Raw genomic sequence first — 24,465 nt, 5'->3', positions numbered from 1 at the left:
CACAATTTAAGACTAAAACTTTTAGTGGTCATCATTCTGTAAGAATTAAAACATTTATTGTGAACAATATTGCTCTAATTAAATAATAATTAGAGTTTATAATCAATGTAATGGTGAAACTCAGAGAAATATTTCAATTTTGTTATTTTTAATAGTTGCTCTTACACAGAAAATGCAGATCTCAGTTCAGTTTTTAATGCCATCCAGATACTACTTGACCCACCAAAAGGACCTCTGGGGCCAGAGAAACATCAGAAAGATCTTCTGTTATTTTTTCTATAAGGGTGCTATTAATTTCTGTTATGACAGAATTATGACTGATAGGTATATTTTAAACTATAGTGGATTTCCTTTTATAAAGACATGATCTTGAATAAGGGGATTCTAATGCACTACTGGAAAAACCCATGTCCAGAATCTTAATCCCAACATGCCAAAAATTCTTATATGATACACAACTGCAAAAGCTAATGTGAGTCTTCTTCCCCAACACCAGTGTCACATGAATCAATCTATATCTATCTATCTATACATATCAAATAGGCAGAAAAGATTGTATTGCTCACCTCTAAAGAACTCATTGATATCGTTGATCCAGTTTCACTTCTTGATAGTCCTGCATTATCATCCAACTCAGAGGCCATGAAATTCTTCACAGCTGTGCGAGGCTCAAAGGGCAAATTCTGCATATGTTCCTGGGGTGCAAGATGTTGATCTAAGTTCATACTGAACTGGTCCATTACAGGGGGGTTCATATTGAATTCAGGGTTTACTTTGTAGTGCAATAGCCTTTCATGCGGCAAGGTTTCCATGCCAATATTCATTTTGCTTTCCTCTTTCATTGATGGCTGGGTATTTACAGAACTTCTGGGCATCACAATATAGTCACTTTCCATCATTCTTTCTTGAGGATGGACTATGTCCATATCAGCCCCTCTCAAATTATCATCCGTGCATAAGTACACAGTTCTCCGCAATTCGCTGTTCTCTTTTTTCAAACACTGATTGCTCAGCTCATTCATATTCATAGGCATGTGCAGACCCGTGGGTTGTTGGATGATCACTTTGGAAATGACGTTCCCAGGCAATGTCGAATAGCTTAGTCCTTCGGGGTTCGTTCCCTTTTCTTCTTCATCATCATTTAGAGAAATCCTGGAGAGTGTTCCTGTTATTGTGGCTGCTCGGCAAGGACCGATATCCTTATGAAGAACTATGAATTAGAACATAAAAGTTGGTAAAAGAGTTAATATGTGTTTATTTATTTATTTATTTTTTCATTATTACATTCTGTTATCTCTTTTCCTACTAAATAATTTTCTTAGTAACTTAAAAAATCAATTTAAAAAATTACCCATCTACTTGTTTGTACATGATCCAGATTATGCAATCACTCTATTAATTCTGGTATGCTCTCATAGATCTTAGGTAGCCCACAGCTAAAGCATATCTGAAAGTTGATTAATGGCCTTTCAAAAATCTCAGTGTCTTGTCCTTAAGCAACTCTGCATAACTCTTCAGGGAAAGGGTGGATTACCAGAGATGTTTTCTCCATCAATCTACCCCTAAGAGTTTTTAGAGAATTATGGATCTATTCACACAAATCTGACTTTTTTCTTAAAGGCTTTCCACCTAAAGTGTCCTAGAAGTTCTATTCTTTAATATACTTCTTGAAAGATGCAATTAAATGAGAATGTCATCCTAATGGGTCAGAACTTTCTTCAAAAATTATGCATGTTTAGAATTAATGAGAATTTATCCACTGAAGTCCATATGGTCAAGGTAGGTACAGGATTCAAAAGTATTATCTTCAGTTCTATGCAGGAGAAAAAAGGAATTTTTTAAAAAGATCAATATACATGCTTGAATGCCTTTAAGCAAGTATTGAAATTGCTAACTGAGTTTAAGCAGAAAAACTGTATGAGCCTTTGGAATCTCCATTCTACTCTGAGTCTAAAAAATAGAGATTCAGGAAAAAAACTATATGTATGGGCCAGGTCAGTGGCTCATTCCTGTAATCCTAGCACTCTGAGAGGCTGAGGAAGGAGGATTGTTTGAGGTTAGGAGTCTGAGGCCAGCCTGAGTAAGAGTGAGACCCTGTCTCTACTAAAAATAGAAAAAATTAGCCAGGTGTGATGGTATGTGCCTGTAGTCTCAGCTATTTGGGAGGCTGAGACAGGAGGATCACTTGAGCCCAGAAGTTTGAGGTTGTGGTGAACTATAATCATGCCATTGCACTCTACCCAGGGTGACAGAACAAGACTCTGTTTTAAAAAAAAAGAAAGAAACAAAGAAACAAAGAAAGTCAAAGAAAAGTGTATGACAACTTGTAGTATGAAAAGGAACATGAAGTTTAAAAAAACGATTTCAAAAAGTATAAAAAACAAAAAGGAAAGGGAACAAAATGAAAACATAAATGGAACCAAATAAAAACAAACCAATCAACAAAACAGTTCAGAATTCTTCATTACAGTTTATTTTAGTTTTTTTTCTTTTTTTTGTCTCTCCTTAAAAAGAAAGCCATGATTTATAGATAACAGAGGCAAAATAACTCAAAGCATGCTTTGCTATGAACAATCATCAGTTTTGAGGGTATGAAAGAATAACATTTTGAAAACATATTCTTGGTAAATTTGGTTTTGAAAGCACAGAAAACTGTGTCAGAGTTGGCTCAACAAGTGCACCTAGTGCTACTTTTTCTACAAAGCAGAGCAATTGTCATTTAAAATTTCATTACACACAGATAACTGTAAAATATTTGGTTTACTGTCTCCTCATAAAAATTCCAGAAATACTGAATTTTGCCTATCATTATTCAATTTTCAACTAGAATCACAATTATTATGCATTAAAGGAGAGGAGGAAAAATAGAAGATTATGAATGTCTTTTCTTGTTACATAGAAAAGAAGCCTGTAAAATTATTTCAAAACATGAATCATTCATGTAATATCTACCTTTAGAGATATTGTGTCTAATTATTGCATTATTATCTCTTTATTTTAAACTCTAAAAATTCTGTTAAATCTGTATCTATTTTTTAAAAATTAATCAATGATTTGATTGTGGCTTTTTGTATTTAACTATAGTATGTTTAAAAAAATTCACTTTTAAGAAGTTACTTCCAAAGCTCTTAAAATAATAGACTGGTAATGAATTTTGGTTTTCAGGAATAATATATGAAAATATTAAGGTGCAAAGTGTGTTAAATTGATAAATTTAATGCTATTCTAAATGAAATAGTTTTTAAATGTCTCCAAATTCAGGAAAGGGTATTTTTAACACTTAAGTGTATATATAAATCAATCCATCATTTATAGCAGTAAAATTTAAAGGTGAGTTATGGGAATCTATCATATTGCACTAAAAACAGATAATTTTACACTTTTATTAATATAGTGTAAAGTATAAAAGCACCATGGCTAGGGATTTTTGAGAAATTGTGGAAGGTGGATAGAGCAAAGAAAAAATATTTTATCAGTTATCCAAAGAGGAAATGGTAGACTCTGGAAACCAAACACTAGTGAGAGTGTGTCTTGGCAATATTTTGTTAGACTTTCAACAGGGAAGGGTAATTCCTAATACCCTGCACAGGTCTACTACGGATTGCCAAATCATGACAGTTATTTTACTGCTCTGCTATGAACATACTCTATGTAGAGTAATTTTGATTGAATTTAGGCACGAGAATCTGAGATTAGCCTCTCATATTCTTGAGATTATGACAGAAACTGTAGTCTGAGATTCTGCATAGATGTTTAATGGCTTTGAGTGGCATCTGGAAATGACATGTAAAGGGGATCCACTGGCAGGTAGGGTGTGCCTTACATGAGCAAAGCAGGGTTCTATACTAGGTCTCAACTCCCTTATTGAGAGTCTGAATGAAGTACTTAGAAGATATTCTCATCAAACTTTCAATGGCCAAACAATCTACATGGATGTAACCTGAAAGTAGTAAAATAATAGCACATAGACATAAATGCAAGGGCCAGACTTTTTTTTTCCAAGAAAAATATACCAGAAAGAACATTTACATAATCTTAGATTGGAGAAGCTCCTACAAAAGTATTAGGAATTTTAGTTAAGTTGACACTAGTATGGAAACAGAAATCAGACACAAATGTAGATAGCATTAATATCAAGTAAGGAGACAACTGTGATAAATGCTGGATGAGTATGTACATATTTGGGTACCATAATTGAAAATTATTGACAAACTGGAGGCTACTTTGGGCACCAGGCCTGGGAGGATGCTATGAGAAACGAGTGATGAAATATGGCTTGTTTAATTTGGAGGAAAAAGACTTAGATTGGGCTGAATGATAGTTGCTTTCAAATTTTTGAATATATAGGTAAAGTAGATATTCACTATTGTTCTACAAGGCAGCATTAAGACCAAAAAATAAAAGGTAAAATGGGGTATATCTTGTTCCAGCAAAAAGGGGCATTTTCCAACAACTGGAACTATCCCCTAAAATTGAACATGCACTTTCCTTTAAAACTCTTGAGGCTTTACCCTGGTGAGAATTCAGCCACAGACTGGAGGACAATGGGATGTGAGCAATCTAAGGCAGGGTACGATGCATGGCTTCTCCTGGTTCCCTCTAAAAATATAACAACCACCACCAGCATACACACACACACACACACACACACACACACTGGTATTTCATCCTTACAACAACCCATATTCCATACATGATGAAACTTAGGCACAGAGAGACTATATTGACTGGCCTTACACCTGATCACCATTACTTGGTTGACTGGAAGTCTTATGTCTCCATGTTAAGGCTTTTTCGCTGTCATGGTGCTCCCAGTGAACCATGGGAGCACCTAGTTTCTCTCACATTCCTCACTCTCTCTTTCTCCCTCCACACATAAATTTCTGCTATTACAATCCTTACACTGAAAAGATTCTATTTATTCATGAACATGAACATGTGATGTGTAAACCACAGCATTTTATTTAAAATCAAAATACATAGAAATAATTCAACATCCTAATGACTGTATTTTCAAAATCTAAATATTCTTACCTGATCGACAAGCGATGTCTACATCCTTTTCAAAGTCTGTCTGTAACAAGAAACAGTAAGACACAGAACCATCATTTAATGAAGACCTCAAGTGCCTTTTACTAATCAGATAGATTATTTGAAGTTTATAGATATCTAACCAGGCAGTACCAATTTATTGTTTCGTGCAAAGGAAGTTTCTCAAGAAATAATCATATTGTTTTCAAAAGCATTTTCTAGAGCTCAAATGTTTAATAAAATCAAGGAGAACATGGCATACAATTTTAACAAGGCGATAGAATATTTACTATCATCTTCAGTTTGGAAATTGACCACCATACATAAAAGGATAGAATTTTATTAATAAGTCAATTTCCTAACCAAAATAAAGTGATCAGAATGTGCATTACAATGAATATACTTAAATGTTTTTATTTGTATTTTTAAACATTCAATTTGAATATATTCTTTGTAATGTAATGTATTATGGTACAACTTTGTCAAACTCTTAATAGTCAAACTAGGCACTTCTAGTGATTCGTTTTCACTCAGATGTGACATAAGGCTCTCAGGTTTAGAAATTAAAATTGAAGATTAAACAATGCTCATCTGGTCTAGGACCTGCTGGAGTTTAGTTTCATCCTCATATTTTCCACAAACTTTTATTTATTTAATCATTTTATTTATTTAGTGATAAAATTAAATTATCTCATTTTAATAAAGGTCTTTTAATCATATGCCTTTCCCTACAAATACTTTAAATCAGGGATTTAGATAGTTATCTATTTATTTTTAGTAAGGAATTAATTATTCTTTCTCAAGTCTTAGTTACTAATATATCATTTAGCCTATTATTTTATTGTCCAGTCCAAAAAAGTTAATAATAAATCAAATATATTATAAAAACTTTCCTATTTAATTTCTGCTTTTAATGACAGAATTTCAATCTTATCTCATTTCTAAAATACATCAAAATGGTTATGCCTAAAGTACTCCTGAATTCCAACAATAGTCATACCTCATGTGCAATAACTGATCTTTCACTGGAAGGGTGGCTACTCCTTATGTTTTAGAACAGGGTTCTCTTAGTAGGCTGCACATTGGGATCACGGATACCGGGGTCCCACTACCAAGATTCTGATGTTAATTAGTCTGGGGCGTGCAGCTCCTGTGATGATTCCAATTTGCCCCTGATATTTACAGCTACTGCTTTAAGATTAGAAGTGCAGGTTCTATTGTGCTCTGATCTGTTTAAAAAAAATCCTATGCACAAATCATTAGACCTAATTCTGTGTAAGACTGAAAATACTCAGCAGTGTTGCATAAGACTCCCACACTCAACACCCCAGGGGGCCAACAACAAATCCTGGACTCCCAAGCAATCCAGACAGAATACTTATCTGGTATCAGAGTTCTAAGTCTGTTAACGAACAAAAGCCAAAGTCTCTCAAAATGGGACTTTGATACTATTTTACTAATAGGGATTTTTTTTTTCCTTGAGAGATCATAATGTAATTAACAGAGGAAAAATAAAAGCTCACCATGATTTGAGCATGCCCATTAGGAAAAGAACTTGAGGAATCAGCATTGATTGGATCCTGGCAGTTTCTCAATCGGCATCTAAATGCATCCTGAACCTATGGGGGGAAAAGAGTCACATTAATTTTCTTCTCTCTTAATAATGACGAAATACTGTCCATATGGGCAATCAACTATGAGAAAATGATTGTTATTATTTTATAATTTACTACCCACTTTTTCTGCTTCTTAATACAAATGCTGGTGTACCTGGATTTTGCTTTATGCCAAAAAAATGTATCACTTCCTATACTCTATAGAGGGAAGTGCTGGGAACTCCTTAGCTATCAAAATGGCTATATGTGGCTCAACACTCATAATTCTTGCCAGCGGGAAGATTTATTGTACTGTTATAAATAATATATCTTTCAAGGGGGATTTACTATTTGGTATGGCATAATCTTCATCACAGCTTTAAACATTGTGAAAAATGAGATTACTCAATGATCTTTTGACTGGAATTGATTTGGGATTTTTCCTGTTATGTCTCATGTAAGGGACATTTGGGAAGACTATTTTTTTCCTCCCTTCAAGTGCTATATGCCCTGATGTAAAAACAAAACACAATGAAACAAAAGAGAAACAAAACAGCTTTACTTCTGATTGATTGTCTCAGGGATAAAAAGTCACCTGGCAAAGCCAAATTTCCTTCATATCCATTCATAATCAAATTCTGAATAAAGAACACACATATCACAAGAAAGTTCTAAGAACATTAATTCTTTTATTAAAATATGAGTCAGTAAACATGCATAGCTGAACAGCAAACTCAGAAGCAATTGATGGTTATTGGATCACATGAAGCCTGTGCCGTCCATTCCACTTCCTGTGGTTCATGAGGCTCCTCGCAGGCTGTTCATAGACATCTTCACAAGTGGCTACTTATCCCAAGTCGATAACAAAGTCATTTTACTAATACCTTATTTTTATGACTTCATATGATTGCTATTATCCTTCTTTATTATAATCTGCTTTATTGGATTAAAAAAAAAACAAAGCACAGAGGATGCTGTATTTTCCCTCTTATACTGAAGCACCATTATAAAGACTACCAATGTGAACACATAAGGATCTATACTTTTGAAAAGCACTCCCATAGAACATCCTGTCACTGCTTTGATGTGAGATGTGCACAATATACCTGTTGGCCCGAAAAAAACAAAAACACAAAACTGAGCCTATTAAGTTGTTTTCCACTTCCTCCTTGTGCTCTCACCCATTTCACAGTCATTAGTAGCCTCTCTCCAGATTGCTGGATTTGGAAAGTAACACTGAGTTTAGTGGGGACCACAGGCTGGCCAACCAGTCTAATAATGAGACCTTCATCTACCTATATTTCTCCATCTCGAGTTCTAAATCCTCACGATGTGGCTATGGTAACTGTGAAATAAAAGAATTGGGGGTGGGGAATGGGCTCAGTGTTCTCTGAATTCTATGATTCCAATATTTCTAAATCTGGAATTTCCTTGAAAAAGAATGGGAGCTGCCTGATATAATTCAGCAAGGTATTTTCTTATTTCCTTTTTGAAACACATCAGCAAAAGTACAGGTGCAGTAAAATCTAGTCTGATCACCTTTTCCTAAAGAACCGGATAAATATTTAGACTGAGATCATCCAGTTTTTCCCAGAGGAGACACATGAGGACAAAGTGAGAGTTTGGAGATGTGAATGCTTCCAGGCTCCTCATTTTTCTTAAGAAGGTGTTGTAGGATATAAAGTGACACATTAATAATCAAAAATTAGTAATGAGTCTAATATTTGCCAGATCATCAAATTGGGGAAACCACTAATAAAGTATATCTGTTTTTAGAAAAAAAAAATCTGAAGAACCAATGTCAGAAAAATAGGTACCTGCTAATTTTCTGTTTGTGCCCTAAGGCAACTGTTAAAGAAGCTCAGTTTATAAAGGAAGATAAACAATATGTTATAAATGTTGCCTTCTGGGAGCTTGTCACACAAAGATTTCTTTCAAGCCTATTTCTAAATATTAGTATATGTAAAATATGAAACATTTTAGTAACATCAAACATGAATTCAACTGGTCCACGTTATCCACTTTCTATTTTCAGACCTTCAGAGTATAGTTGTCAGTATTTCTGGCTAACAGTGAACTATGGAAAAACAACTTCTGTAAGTTTCTCTTAAAAATTCACTATCTAATTGTTTGAGGGAGATATAAAAGAAATCTAACTCTTTTTCAGAATGTACACACACAAAATCAATACCTTCAACTACTAAACTCACAAATATGACAATGGATTAAGGGCATTTCTACACTGGAGAATGATGTCAGCTTCATGAGTCAGTCAATGCTGCTTAGAAGAAATATAAAACAGAAGAGTATAAAAATTTTCCAGTAAATTCAGGGTCATTTTAATAGTCATATAAATGCCATAATTTAAGTATTAGGTTCTCTGACACTTTTAGTGCCTCTGATACATCTAATTCAGAAAGATTTGCGGAAGAAATTCTCCTTGATTCCACATGTTCTATTCGATTTTTTAAAAGTCTCAAAAATGTGTTTGGCCAATCTAGATGAATTGGCCTTGTTAGTTGTCCAACACTGTCAGGAAAAAATGATTAGACTAGATTTCATAGTGCATATTTTCTATCACAGAAGAAGATGCTTCAGGCAAGACAGTACCTAGAGAAAGCATTCACAGCTATTTGTAAATATTTTGATAATTAATTGAATTTTCTATCAGGTAAATAGAAAGTTTTGATTTTGGTGAATCAATGTGAATTGTGCTAATGAAGAACAACTAGAATTTTCTAAAACACAAATCTACAAGAACATTAATTCCATGTAAGAAAAAAGATAAAAGAGAAAGGGGAAAAACAAACAAACAAACAGAATCTAGATGTGGCTATCTTATCCTGAAATTAAAATCTTCTGTGCCAACACTCGTAATTACAATGCTGGACAATCATAGTCTTTGACTCACTATTTGGGGAGGACAAGTCACTTATTTTAGGTAACATTTTAACCTAAAATTTGTTAGATACTAAAATCATGGTAACTTTGAGTTCTGTGAAATTAACATTTAAAAAAAACTTACTTGAGACCAGTAACCACAAGTTTAAAGTAAACCTGTAGAAAATAATTAAATATTTAAGATAAATTGTGGCACAGTTAAAATCTAGACCTCAAAATTTCTTCTTTTTACAATAATCTTGCAATAGATCTTTCACTTTTAATTGGTAGGCAGAGGTTTAACTATTCCGGGGAGTAGCAAGGAACAGATATGGAACTAGCCTTGGAACACTTAGGGGACTTTAAGGAAATCTGGTGGCATGTTGTGAGATGAAAAAAAGAAACATCACAAAATAAGGTGAGGAAAAAAACAGTAAGCTTTCAAGGTTGTCTCCTGAAAAGTATCCAGCCATGCACTTCCAAAGATATCTTTACTGGATCCTGCTGGCAGTTGCTCTAAAAACCGAAAAAGCTGTAAACCCTTCATGTTGTGGATAGAGTCCTGGATGAGACACGCGTTCAAAGAGGTTTGCAGGGGTGTGTATCGCTCCTGTGTCTCCCCTACAGGGAGAAGAATTCAGTTCATCTCAGCAGCAGCAAACTGAGAGTTTCTGCATTGGTCCCCGCTCTGAAGGCAGCTGGCAGAGTGTCACTGTGAAAGTTGGTGCCAGATTTAGCGATTGCTAGGGAAGAGCACCGGGCACGTTTGGCAGCGTGGCAATTTAAAGAAACCTCACAGGAAAGAGCTGCACAGTTTGAAATGGGCTCTGTGTTTAGCTACTGAGCAGCTCAAACCCCAAATCTTCTCTTTTAAGAGGACAGTTTTACCTCTAGTTATTCTTCTTGGCTTCCTACTCCGGAGGATCATTTTAAGCCAGGAAAAGAAATAAAGTTACATTCTTGTAATTATGCGAGATTGTTTCCTTGGTAGGGGTGAGAAGAGTTTCTTGTGTGGTCTGCTTTTTCTGAGTCTCATGCTTACTATTGTTTCTATTGTTTCATAGGTGAACAGATGGCTCAGCTCTTTTCAATCATATTAAATCGTATATAATTTAATCATGACATGAATAAGACTTTTCAATTTCATGTGTGTTATGTCAATTGATACAAGCAGTATGAATTACTTCAGACTATTAAAATATTACCTAACTTTTCTGACAGCAAAGGAAATAAACAAACAAAAATGAAGGTTTGGCATTTGCTATACAATAAAAGAAAAATATGGACTACAGACCCAAATTTCAGTCCCAATGACTTTCTATTGGAATCTTCTAACACCTAAAGGTTCACTTAATCTCTAAAATTGTTTTAGCCTTTTACCTTCAAATTAATTTTGTATCAGTTTTGGGGCATCATATAAACTTCTCTAGATGATATTTCATATACATGATCTGAAACAATGTAGCAGCATTTTTCAGACATGCAAATGGAAAAGACAGGAAAGGGGAATTATATGTCAGACACCATGAACCCATGCCTTCACAGCTGATACTTCCTTTCAGCCTCATGCCTTCCCCTTTGGAACAGACATTATTTCAGTGCCATAGATGGGGCCCCTGAAGCTTTGAGGGCTTAAGTAACTTGCTCAAGATCTTAATAAGTGGCAGCGCTGGGAATGGAACCAGGTCACTTGACTTGAAAGCGAGTCCTCATTCCAATACACCACTTTGCCTCCACCCTTAATGGCCCTACTAAGCCAAGAATAAGATAGTTTAAGTGAAGGAATGAATCAAAACAATTATTTCCAACTGGTCAGAAATTAAGTTGCTACAGCATAATCGTCTACCTCTGACGATTTAGATAAAATATAAGAAATAAAAGGTAATGAGATAAGTTTTCAGTTTAAACATTTATTCAAGACATACTGAACTTCCTTGTTACCAGTTTGACAATCTTGCAAGGGGACCCTGAGAGTGTGAAAGGAGAGGGAGGTGGGACGTGCCCATCTACATGCCTGTGTCTAGATACCCCTCCTGACAAAAGACGGAAGAACCATGCTGCCGCCCAGAGTGAGGGACAGCTGGGAGGGTAGTGTGCGGCTCCAGCAGAAGAATTTTGGGTAACAGCAAGCCACAGTTGGATGCTACCTGCCAGGCATGCCAGAGTTTGTCAATCTCCCTTATGAACTCTCTGTGCCTGAACTTGTTCACTGATGCCATCTCACTCATCCGATACCATGCTCTTGTTAACCCCTTAAATCTCTGCATGGTCTAGGAGAACCACATGTGCAGATTAAAACTGATACAAATATTCATAATATAATTGCAATTATGCTAAATCAGGGAAGCCTAATCTGGAATGAGAAGTAGAGTTTATATTCCCCTGCCAAAGAAATGGAATGGCTACCGAGAGAAGTGAGGTTGGTGTTTTCTGGGAAAAAGTATATAGGAATATGAACATATTGTCTACTATTCACCACAAGCTCCATTCTGTGTAAACCATATGCCCAGTAACTTCTCTCCATCTTCTTCTATTTGAAACCTTAACTTCCTTAATCTTTTAACCTCATTGTTCCCTAAGGACCCCCTTAAGTTCTAAAGTCTCTTACCACCTACTCCTTCTTCTGCAAAGACCAACTAAAACTCCTGACCCATCCTTGACTAAGGGAGGGCTCAGATACACACCCTTCTATGCTAATGAGTCAAACCTAATTTCCCTGTGAGTGATTAAGTTTTGAGGTTCATGCAACTCTTTATCTGAACTACAGATATAATTGTATATTATATGCAATATGGGCTCTTTTCAAATTGTCTAGTTTTTTAATCACTACTGGCTTCATTTATTTTCTTAAATTGTTTGTATTGGGGAGAATATTGGTTTTAGATGAGATAGAAAAGAATGCTTGTCTGTTTTACATATTCACTGTCACAAGCTTGTAAATAATTTTGTTTACCTGTACTTTTTATGGAAATAATAAGACTAAATGGGAAATTGGGAAAAAAGGTGAAGGGGAGTAGGAGAAAGAAAGGAAGGAAGGAAGAAAAGGAGGGCAAAAGAAAGCAAGCAAAAGAAAGAAGGAAAGAAGAGAGAAAAAACAGTTCATTTTTATTTTAAGCATTTTGCTACAAAATTGCTTCCCAGGTTTGGATCAAGATTTTCGGACCTCATCTGGTGCAGCCTAGACCTCCTGCCAGCGCTTGGAAAAGAGAAAAGAGGAACTTGTCGCTGTTACTGACAGTACAGAACAGCCACAGGATTCTCACACACTGATACAACAAAATTATCCACTTAGGCATTTTCCTTTTTTCCTTCCATTTAGGGAAAGAGTTTTATTGTAGCTTATTTTGTATCACAATCTTGTTATTTTCCCCCTCTGACATCAAGCTGTAAGATTGTCCTAGAGCCAGACACAGCTAGAGACAGAGAGATGAGAAGAATGTGCAGGCACCAAGAAAGTGGTTTCCTAGCAACAGTAACTATTTCAAAGGTTTCATAACTCTTGTGTCGTTTCAATTTCCATAGCAATGTGGGGAATAGTAAATAGTATATGTTGTTATCTGCTTAATCTAATGAATTTTAATCAACGGATGATGGATAAATGAAGGAAACATCTATACTTGTTCTATTAGATTCTACCTTATTAGCTGTTATACATATTGGCTTCTAAGATCTAGGTTTTGTTGCTGAAAGTAATGTGTTATGATAAATCAGATGGCTTTTTAAAATTCTTACTCCCTTTTTCTGTTTTCTCCTTTTTTTCCCAGAGGCATTTACTAAAGCAGTTCAAAAGAAAAAGTTTTTTCCAGAAGAAGAAACTATATTTTCAAAAATACAAATTTGATGAAATTTAAATATTAAGATTTCAGGTCTGGAGGTCAGAAAAAATAGTTATGCAAAATTCAGGTTTTTTTTTTTTTGAGTGGAATATAATTGAGTTGGAAGTGACCAGAGTGATCATTTTGCCCTTCTCTCCTGATCTCATTTTAATTTTAAAATTGGACCCACTAAAAGCAAAGGCACTTTTAAAATAAATAAGACTCCGTACATACCACATTCAAAATGCTATAGTTATAGTATTTCATTTCTTTTCTTCTGCAAAGCTATATTCCTTCTCTGTGTACACCCCACCTCCTGCACAGAAAGACTGCACAAATAATATGGGTAAAGCCTTCTGAATTCACATTGGGACAGTCATTAAAGACCAAGGAGGACAAAATTATGTTAGTGTATGTCAGAAATACATAGGAATAGAAATATATACGTATTCAGTCTCTAAATCAAGAAGAAATGTTTTTTACATTGCTTATATATTTTTAAGAGAGAAAAATCCACATGAATCATTTGACTTTTGTGAAGAAAATATTTTACAGTGAAAAAGCAGTAGAGATAAAACTACATTTGTAGCATCTTTTATAAATTATCAGGTAGATTAATAGATATGAATCATTACCCAATATTTTACAGGTAGCTGTCTATTCCATAAAATTTGGTGTATTTTTCTGGAACTACTGTTCAGAGGAGACACAGAGGATACAGGAAGATACATCTATTCTCTCAGACATGGTTAATGTTAGGGCAATGTGGTCACAAGTGTTATGAAGCCATTGCTATTGTCAAGCAGTATACATTTAGAAGGTCAAAAAGAATTTTTATGGGCTCAATGAGGCCTCTTATGATATTTACCTTGGGGTTTGTAAAACCCTATTAAACAAGAGTCTTTCAGTATTTCAGTAACAACTTCTTCTTAGGAATTCTGAAGAAGACTTGCCCTACACTGAAATCTGTTCTCTGTATTTATAAGTAATGTTACAGGGTATTTTTTTCATTTAAAAATATTATAGAGGTACAAATGTTTTTTGTTACATGTATCTATTTTGTTATGTTTGATTCAGGGTTATAACTGTGCCCATGACTGAGACAATGTTCACTGTACCCGTTAGGTAGGTTTTGGCCCATCCCCTTCTCCCCCCTCCCCCCTGCTTGATTTGCATTGAGTTTTACTTCCATCTGTGCACATACATGCTCATTGGTTAGTTCCAGTTTAATAGTGAGTACATATGGTGTTTGTTTTTCATTCTTGCAATATTTCACTTAGGAGAATGGTCTCCAGTTTCATCCAAATTGTTGCAAAAGGCATTAATTCTTCCTTCTTCATGGCTGAGTAGTATTCCATAGTGTACATATACAACATTTTGTTAATCCACTCATGAATTGATGGGCACTTGGGTTGATTCCACATCTTTGCAATTTGAATTGTTATGCAATGAACATTTGTGTGCAGGTGACTTTTTGATAAAATGATTTCTTTTCCATCGGGCAAATATCCAGTAGTGGGATTGCTGGATCAAATGGTAGGTCTACTTTTAGTTCTTTGAGTAATCTCCATACAGTTTTCCATAGAGGTTGTACTAACTTGCAGTCCCACCAACAGTGTATAAGTTCCTTTCTCTCTGCTTCCATGCCAGCATCTATTGTTTTGGACTTTTTAATAAAAGCCATTCTAACTGGGATAAGGTGATATCTCACTGTGATTTTAATTTGCATTTCCTTGAAAATTAGTGATGTTGAGCATTTTTTCATATGTTTATTGGCCATTTGTCTATCTTCTTTTGAAAAGCTTCTGTTCATGTCTTTTGCCCACTTTTTAATGGTTGTTTTCTCCTTGCTAATTTGCTTGAGTGCTTTGTACATTCTGTTTATTAGCCCTTTATTGGATGCATAGCTTGTGAACAATTTCTCCCATTCTGTAGGTAGTCTATTTTCTCTGTTGATTATTTTCTTAGCTGTGCAGAAACTTTTTAATTTAATCAAGTACCATTTATTTCTTTTTGTTGTTCCTGTGATTGCCATTGGGATCTTCTTCATAAATTCTTTGCCTGGGCAGATATCTATTAATAGAAAAGTTTTTCCAACATTTTCTTCTAGAATTATTATGGTTTCATGCCTTATATTTAAGTCTTTTATCCATTTTGAATTAATTTTTGTGAGTGGTGAGAGTTGCAGATCCTGTTTCAGTCTTTTGCATGTGGCTATCCAATTTTCCCAGCACCGCTTATTGAATAGAGTTTCATTTCCCCAGTGTGTAATGTTGTCTTCTTTGTCAAAGATCAGTTGGCTCTATGGGGATGGTTTATATTTGGGTTCTATGTTCTGTTCCATTGGTCTACCTTTCTATTTTTCAGCCAATACTATGTTGTTTTGGTTACTAAAGGCTTATAGTATAGTTTGAAGTCTGGGAATGTGATGGCTCCAGATTTGTTCTTTTTGCTTAAGATTGCTTTGGCTATTTGGGCTCATTTTCTGGTTACAAATGAAGCATAGAATTATTTTTTCTAGATCTGTGAAACATGACATTGGTATTTTGGTGGGGATTGCACTGAATCTGTAAATCACTTTGGGTTGTATGGACCTTTTAACAATGTTGATTCTACCAATCCATGAGTGTGATATGTTTTTCCATTTGTGTTGTCTGTGATTGTTTCCTAAGTATTTCATAGTTCTATTTGTAGAGATCTTTCTCCTCCTCGGTTAAGTATATTCCTAGGTATTTTATTTTCTTTGTAGCTATTGTAAATGATATTGAGTCTTTGATTTGACTCTTGGCTTGACTGTTATTGGTGTATACTAATGCTATTGATTTATATACATTGATTTTGTAACATGACACTTTGCTGAATTAATTTATCAGTTTCAGGAGTCTCTTGGTGGAGTCTTTGGGGTTTTCTATATATAAGATCACACGATCAGCAAAAAGCGATAGTTTGACCTTCTGTTTTCTTGTTTAGATACTCTTTATTTCTTTTTTTTTTTTTTTTTGCCTGATTGCTCTCTGGCTAGGACTTCCAGCACTATGTTGAATAGAAAATTAGTGACAGTGGGCACCCTTGTCTTATTCCAGTTCTTAGTGGGAATGCTTTCAAATTTTCCCCATTAAGTATGATATTGGCTATGGGTTTGTCATAAAAGGCTTTTATAATCTTGAGATATATTCCTTCTATGCCTAGTTGGTTCAAGGTTTTTATCATGAAAGGGTGCTGAATTTTGTGGAATGCTTTTCTGCATCTATTGAGATGATCATATGGTCTTTGTTTTTGCTTCTGTGGTGAATCACATTTATTGATTTGCATATCTTGAACCATCCTTGCATCCCTAGGATGAAGCCCACTTGGTCATGGTGGATTATTTTTTTGATGTGCTATTGAATTCAGTTTGCTAATATTTTATTGAGGATTAAACAGTAGAATCATAATTGCTGGGGACTTCAACATACCACTGATAGAACTAAAAAGAGACAGTTGACTTAAATGAGACCTAGAACAAGTCTAACAGACATTTACAGAACATTTAACTCAAAAAATACTGAATACACATTCTTCTCATCAGTACATGGAACATTCTCCAAGACTGATCATATCTTAGGTCACAAAACATGTCTCAACGAATTAAAAAAAAAAAAAAAAAGAAACCATAGCATGTATCTTCTCAGACCACAGTGGGGATAAAACTACAAATCAACTTCAAGAGAAACACTCAATTCTACACAAAGTCATGGAAATTAAACAACCTGCTGCTGAATGATTATTGGGTCAATAATGAAATTAAGATGGAAATCAAAATATTCCTTAAACTGAATAACAAAGGGGACACAAGTTACCAAAATCTATGGAATTCAGCAAAACCAGTACTAAGGGAGAAATTCATAACCTTAAATGCTTACATCAAAAAGACAGAAAGATCACAAATTAACAGTCTCATGACATGTCTTAAGGAACTAGAAAAGGAAGAACAAACCAAACCCAAAGCCAGCAGAAGAAAAGAAATAACAAAGATCAGAGCAGAATAAAACAAAATGAAAAATATAACAAAATAAAACAAAACAAAAAATACAAGGGATCAATGAAACAAAAAGTTGGTTCTTTGAAAAGATAAACAAAATCGATAGGCTTCTTGCTAGATTAACCAGGAATAGAAGAGAAAGGACCGTAAGCTTAATCAGAAATGAAAAAGGAGATATTGCAACTGATACCACAGAAATATAAAATATCATCTGTGAATACTATGAAAATCTCTATGCACATAAACTCGAAATCATAGAGGAAATGGACAAATTCCTGGAAACACACAACCTCCCAAGACTCAAACAAGAAGAAATAAAACTCTTGAACAGATCAATAATTAGCAATGAGATTGAAGCAATAATAAAAAATCTTCCAACCAAAATAGCCTCAGACCACATGGATTCACAGCTGAATTTTACCAGACCTAGAAAGAAGAGCTGGTACTCATACTGCAGAAATGATTCCATAACATTGAGAAGGAGGGTTATTAAGTATGGAATGTCCGATTTCCTTAAATTCTAAGTTTGACAGTTGATATATCTGACAACAGATTTGGTACTTTTTTTTTTTTTTTTTAATTATGAAGGTATACCCTCATTCTTTCAAACATACATTTTAGCTTGTGATTATCTTTCAGGTTTTTTTTTTAGAGAAATTTTTGTGAAACCATGGGTAAGTCAAAAATTTGTGTTATTTTTGAATATGAGTTCCTTCATGGAACCACTGCAGACGCTCAAAATATCAATGAAGTGTTTGGAAAGGATGTGGCTAATAAACACATAGTACATAGATGGTTTGATAAGTTCCATTCTGGTGATTTTAATCTTGAAAATGAGCCACGTGGGTGACCTGAGACAAAGGTAGATAATGATGAGCTGAAAGCTGTATTGGAAGCACATCCAACTCAACCTACGTGTGAATTAGCTGCAAGGTTTGATATTACTATTCTGTAACATTGGACAATTTGAAACAAATCTGCAAGGAGAAAGAAGTTGGATAGACGGGTGCTGCATGAATTAAATAAGCACCAGAAGAGAAATCTTCTCAAAGCTTGCCTATCTTTGCTGTTACAATGTAAAGGTAAACCATTTTTACACAGTATTGTTACCTGTGATGAAAAATGGATTATTTTTGACAATTGCAAGCATTTGGCACGATGGTTGGACAAAGATGAAGTGCCAAAACACAGTCCAAAATCGAAACACAGTCAAATAAAGCTAATGGTGTCTGTTTGGTGCTCCAACACTGGTATTATCCACTACAGCTTCATGAAACCTGGTCAATAGATTACACTGGATGCCTACTAAAACCAACTGTATGAAATGATAAGGATGCTTGTGATTAAGGAGACTAGATTGGTCCATAGAGATAGGTCAATCCTCTTGCAAGATGACATGTTGCAAAAAACAATGCTGCTCAAACTACAAAAGTTGAACTTGGAAACTCTCTGTTATCCGCCATATTCACCAGATCTTGCACCAACTGACTACCACTTCTTCCAGGTTTTGGACCACTTCTTGCAAGGAAAAAGATTCAATTCTCAAGAAGCCGTGGAAAATGCCTTTGGTGATTTCATCACCACTTGTTCTCCAGGCTTCTTCACTGCTGGCATAAGCAACCTACTGCTAAGATGGCAAAACTGCATCAATAGTTTAGGCACATACTTCGATTAATTGTACTGCTTCTTGTTTGAGATATAATAAACTAAACTTTTGATTCGAAATTGGACATTTCATATTTAATGACCTAACAGTATCACCCTGACAACAAAGCCAGGAAAGGACACAAACAACAACAAAAAGAAAACTACAGACCAATATCCCTTACGAATATAGATGTTACAGGGTATTTTTAAGGTTCAATGAAAAGAAACGGAACATATGATTTTTCATTTCAGTGTTGGAACTAAAGAATGTATAGCATTTTGATGTTAATTTATCAGCTATAAAATTATTCAGTTTGAAATAATTGTAAATTCAAAAGAGACACATCCATATTTTTATTCTCCATTGATACAGAAAACATGTATTTACAGAGGCATACTTTAGTAGAAGCATTTATTATATGACTTGATTTAATTACCCTTAAATCATCTTTTTGACAGTTAATAGTCCAATTAGCAAGTATGGAAAAATTCTGATAGAAATCAAGAAGTTTTGTGCCAAATATTTTTCTTTATATAAGCAGTAAAATTTTGATAATTAGCCATCATAATATGTCACTCTAAAATCTGCATATTTTGATGATAGCCTAAGACTACCTGGACAGCTTATTTCTGAAAAGAAAAAGAGAAGCTTATTTAGAGATGCAGTACTTTGGTCTTCTTTAGCACCTAAGATATTAATATCTTCTGAAAATTGCCTGTAAGTATATCATGTGTCTTACTTAAAATCTGCAACATTTCAGTCTCAATTGTCAATCAAAAATGCATTATCCATCTAATTTTTAGAATAATTTTGTTACTTAAATATACTACAGAAAATATTAGTACAGGAGACCCCCACAAGATAATTATAGTTGGAGAAGAACATAAGCTAAATTATTATTCAATTTCCTTTTAACTTTTACTCCTTTGTTATATAAACAACTCCATACTTGTAAGTTTTTAATGGTGATATTCTAGCTAGAAATTTGTGAATAGTAATGTTTGGCAACTGTAAACTACATCAGATTTTTTAAATGAGGAAATACTCCCTCTTGCAATGTGAAGTCACTCTTCAACTGTTTTCATTGTTTTTCTTCATAGAATGTTGTTAGAATAGATATGTGGGTTTATTGCCGACATCTGTACCTTATTGAAATAGCTCAGAAATATTGTTCTCCTCATCTGATAAATCAGGTAAAAACCTTTGGTTCCTTCCACATGTCGTTGTGAAAACTCTGTGGTGTGTATTTATATGCACATGTGTCTCTTTGCAATATGCACATCATAATAAAGTTCTCAAACAAGCTAGATAATGCAAAATGACAGAATAGACCTCAAAATCACTAGCATGGCACTGTGTCAGTGTGTGTTTTTGTCACCACTTATCCCTAGAGTAAATGTTAAAATGACTCATAAACCTTGTGCATACCGTGTCAGTGCTTGTAAGCATTCAGAATAATTTGCACACAGGTTGGAAAACAACATTTTATCTCTAAACAACTCAAATCTGAAACCTCTTACTGCCCTGGATGGATTTGGAGCTGGTTAACATCTCTACTCACGAAAGCCAACTTCTTCCTTCCCTCACGGCTGACAGTAAACCTCAATCATGACCCAGACAAATTCTGTGACTATAGGTCTACAGTTCTCGGGAACAATTATTGCCTGTCATGCCCCACTGTGCACATTTTTGGTATTTTTTCAGAATAAACATCCACATGAAAATCATTAATCTTTAGTAACTTAACCACAACTTTGTACAGACAAAAGAATTATTCATTAATATCCAACATTTTCTATTTCAAATAAAATTAGTTAATATGAGGAATGAGGATTTGCTGAGAGAAGAAACATGAGTTAGGGAATGAGTTTACTATGTTTATGAAGTATGTCTTTTAAACATATGTTACCCTACCCTCTCATCCTCCAGCTGTTCTAACAGACTTATCTACACCAATCACTGCATGTGTCCTCTCTTGAATCCACTTTTCCTGGCTCTTGGCACCTCTGGCCAGGTTTCCCCTTGCATAGTCCCATCTGTTTTAATCTGTCATTTTCAGAGTGTTAGGCCCCCCCTGAACTATGCCTTAAAGCTTCCCATCAGCTTTAACTTCTAAGTGATTGTCAGTGGAGACCAACTTTAATCTGAAGATCAAGATATTAAAATGAAAGATCATACTTGTTAGCAAAGACATACTCTTCCAACCATCACTATTCTCTCTCCCCAGAATTATATTTCTTACCTCTCTTCGAAGAATGCAGTGGACCATGACAATAACAAAGCCTTGCAACGAATCAAACACAGCAAAAAGTATTTGAAACAATATGGAGCGTTTATCTGTCATGGCCAGAACTGCAGACATCCATGTCAAAGCCAGGAGAGGCAGCACCACACAGGAGCTCCAAAGAGACGCCCTGTTGAGAGACACAGAAAACGACATAATGTAGTTGCACGTCACGCCCCAGGCCATAACCAAACCCCCATTCAACAAAGCATTTGTGTATGTGGCACCAAGATCATTAACTTGGAAACCACAAAGCAGATAACATTTGAGAGAGTTCTATTTATTTTTTTTATAGACTATCCCACAATAGTTATAAAGGCAGTTGCCAATTATGAATATTTAAATATGCTCTTAGCTCTAGCATTAGCAAACATATTTTTTTTTTCATCATAGCATTTTCTCACATGCACTGTAAAAGATTTGTAACAAGAAGATGTAAATGATTGGGACTAACATGGCGTTACTGGCGGTGGTGGCTGACAAAGCTGTTGTTGAAACTACTCCACACTTGGCACATTTGAGCGTCAAACCGCTATGAGGCTCACTCATCTGACTGCAAACAAACAGAACACCCACAAAAAGAACAAAATATTGAATTGTCACCGAAAAAAAAATTGCTGCTGCAAGTTAGCTTTTAAATACGATTTCATGCAGAAAAGTATACTTATCAAAGATGAATGCTCTAGGTCATTGTTAAAGATGCATTTATACTATATATTATCTTTGTAACATTTACCTTTTAATAAAATGGGCCTTTGTTGCATGCAAAGCATATTTCTATCATTTACACCATAGATGGCCCTTGTGTCTATAAATCAAAGTTGCCCAATACACTGAGTTAAACATAAGCATGTGCTTGTGTAGACATACAGTGAAAACCCTTTATTCAGACCCCGATAATCAAACATGTGAAGACTCTCAGCTTTAAGGATTTTCATTGTTATTTGTGGAAGTCACATATATCAGTTAAAACCTTCTGAAATGGAAACATTTATCTCAGAATTCCAATATAGAGAGGAATATATTTTGGGAGTCTTCAATTATTTGTTGAACATGTAGCTTTTATTTCAACAGATTCATATTTTGAAATTTCTTCTAGCACCAATGTATTGGCCATATTTTAAGATGATCTGAATATAGGGGCTGATGAAATTTGATGAAATATTAGTTGATAATAAAAAGAGTGATAGTTTTGTGCTTTAAAAAACACATTTAACATAATCATTAACTTTAAAATATTCTTTCTGAAAATTAGTCATAGACTCCAACCTTATAGCATTCAAATGATCTATTCTAGTCTAGAGGATTTTACAGGTAAATTCAGATTCAAACAATTCAGACTCCATCTGCTACATCATAGAAGCAAAGTCACACTACACAGAAAAACTTTATATGCATTTTGCTTTAGAAAAGTGTACTTTGAAAATGATGCATGTATTAGAACATAAACAAAAACCAAAAAGGAGTTACTGAATTAAGATTCGAAACATTTTGAAATAATATTCTGTGGTGTGCTGCTGTAGTCCATTCCCATGGGGTATCTATATCTAAAATATGTTTGCCCTGTAAGTTTTTAAATATAAGTTATAGTGGAGCTGCATTACTATGCGACAGAAAAGAGAGAAAGTGGCAGAAGAGAGAAAGTTGTAAGAAGCTCATAATTTAGAATGTCTTGTGTCTTTTAAACAAGTGTACTCATTTGTGACTAGTGCTTGTGTGAGGTAATAAATCTGAAAGCTATTAAGTATGTAGACTGATCAGCAGACTCCAGGAGAAAAATCAAAGCTTTCAAAGTTGGGTGTGAAATATAATACTAAATCATTCACTTTACTGATCCAATTTAGGGCATATGTACCAGCCACATGTGCCCAAACTTTTCAAAATAATATGTAATCAATAGTCTATCACAGTATAGTTTACAAAGCCTCCATGGACATGCTGATGTGCTTGAAACTACTCCCAAAGGAGTACTTAGAGCAGTATTCTCCACAGTGGCTGCACGTCAGCTATCTGGCCACAACTGCAAAGACTCTAATTTAAGGGGACCCCAGGCATCTGTCCTTCTTCAAAGCTCCATAGGAGCTTTATGAACAAATAGGAATGAGCACCACTGCCCTAACTATACATTTGAGTTTCTTTAATCTTGTTAGATCTGAGCAGATTAATATTGAAGAGGTATGGATGAGTCATTTACTGTTTCCTTTATCACAGAAGATAGGCTATTTGGTATTTGTGCTTCGAATATGAATGAGGCTATCTTTCTCAATTTAAGGATATTTTGTCTGTAGGCTCTGAAACAAGATTGAAAAGCCAACAATTACTAAAAAATAATTTTAAGTACACAATGTAAGCAAGTATTTTAGTCCTGAAAACTGTGATTTAATCTATGTATGAACTTGTTTGACAATACATCTTAAACCAGTATTTGAAATGCTTACTTGTCTTCATTTGAGCTCTATACATACTTCCCTTACTCAGTGCTAACTGTTGAAAACTGTGCTTGCTGCTAACTGATTGGACACCTCCGGCATTCTACTATTGAATGTGAATAAAGTAGAAGAAAGATTAGTGACCTAGAGTGATGTAATGTTTTTTCCCAGTTTATATGGCTACTACAGAATTTAGTATAATATGAAGAACACATAGTCTACGATGCTAAATCGAGTTGCTGCAGTGAAAAATAAAATCTTGTTTCTTTGTTGTAGAGGAAATTATGTATTTATAAAATAAAAAGTTCAAACATTTAAAAATAGTTGAATTGTCTATATGTTTAAATGTAACCAGTATACCCAACAGGGCATTTCATTACTCTTCCAAATTGTTCTGTTTACTCCCATTATTACTACGGATCTTGAAATTAACAAATTCTAGAGTTACCTTCCCAGTTTTATTTCCTTTAAGAAAAAGTATGATCTGATTGGCTGATTGTTAATATTCTAAAATATTCCCTGGAAAGGAAATGTACTGCCCCCCCCAGAAAAATCACATTAAATTTATAAAGGATCCTAGTAAATAGTTTCTTAGTTTCAGGTAGATAAGATAAACCAGTTTAAAATAGTAGATAAGAAAGATCCATTGCAGAAAAGTAGGCAAATTTAAATTTTCTGTTTAAGATGTTCTAAAAAGATACAGTTTTATCCTGTTTTCATGCTTTTCAATTAGCATGTTATATAAGATTTGTTGTTATTTGC

The 24,465-nt window shown here is 34.6% G+C and overlaps 1 protein-coding gene across 1 annotated transcript in view; it reads right to left on the bottom strand.

Annotated features, from left to right (window-relative positions):
* The window catches only part of ADGRB3 (adhesion G protein-coupled receptor B3), a 683,715-nt gene that overhangs the window by 28,253 nt on the left and 630,997 nt on the right, over positions 1–24,465 (bottom strand). Inside the window, exons 25-29 of the mRNA XM_069487813.1 lie at positions 21,729–21,827; positions 21,233–21,404; positions 6,555–6,650; positions 5,035–5,074; positions 567–1,210 (exon numbers count right to left, since the gene is read on the bottom strand). Of these exons, the coding sequence (XP_069343914.1) occupies positions 567–1,210; positions 5,035–5,074; positions 6,555–6,650; positions 21,233–21,404; positions 21,729–21,827 (1,051 nt within the window). The remainder of the gene's footprint in view (positions 1–566; positions 1,211–5,034; positions 5,075–6,554; positions 6,651–21,232; positions 21,405–21,728; positions 21,828–24,465) is intronic.

The sequence above is a fragment of the Eulemur rufifrons genome, chromosome 15 (genome assembly GCF_041146395.1).
Source record: "Eulemur rufifrons isolate Redbay chromosome 15, OSU_ERuf_1, whole genome shotgun sequence".
Lineage (NCBI taxonomy): Eukaryota > Metazoa > Chordata > Mammalia > Primates > Lemuridae > Eulemur > Eulemur rufifrons.
This window is presented reverse-complemented; position numbering and strand designations above follow the sequence as displayed.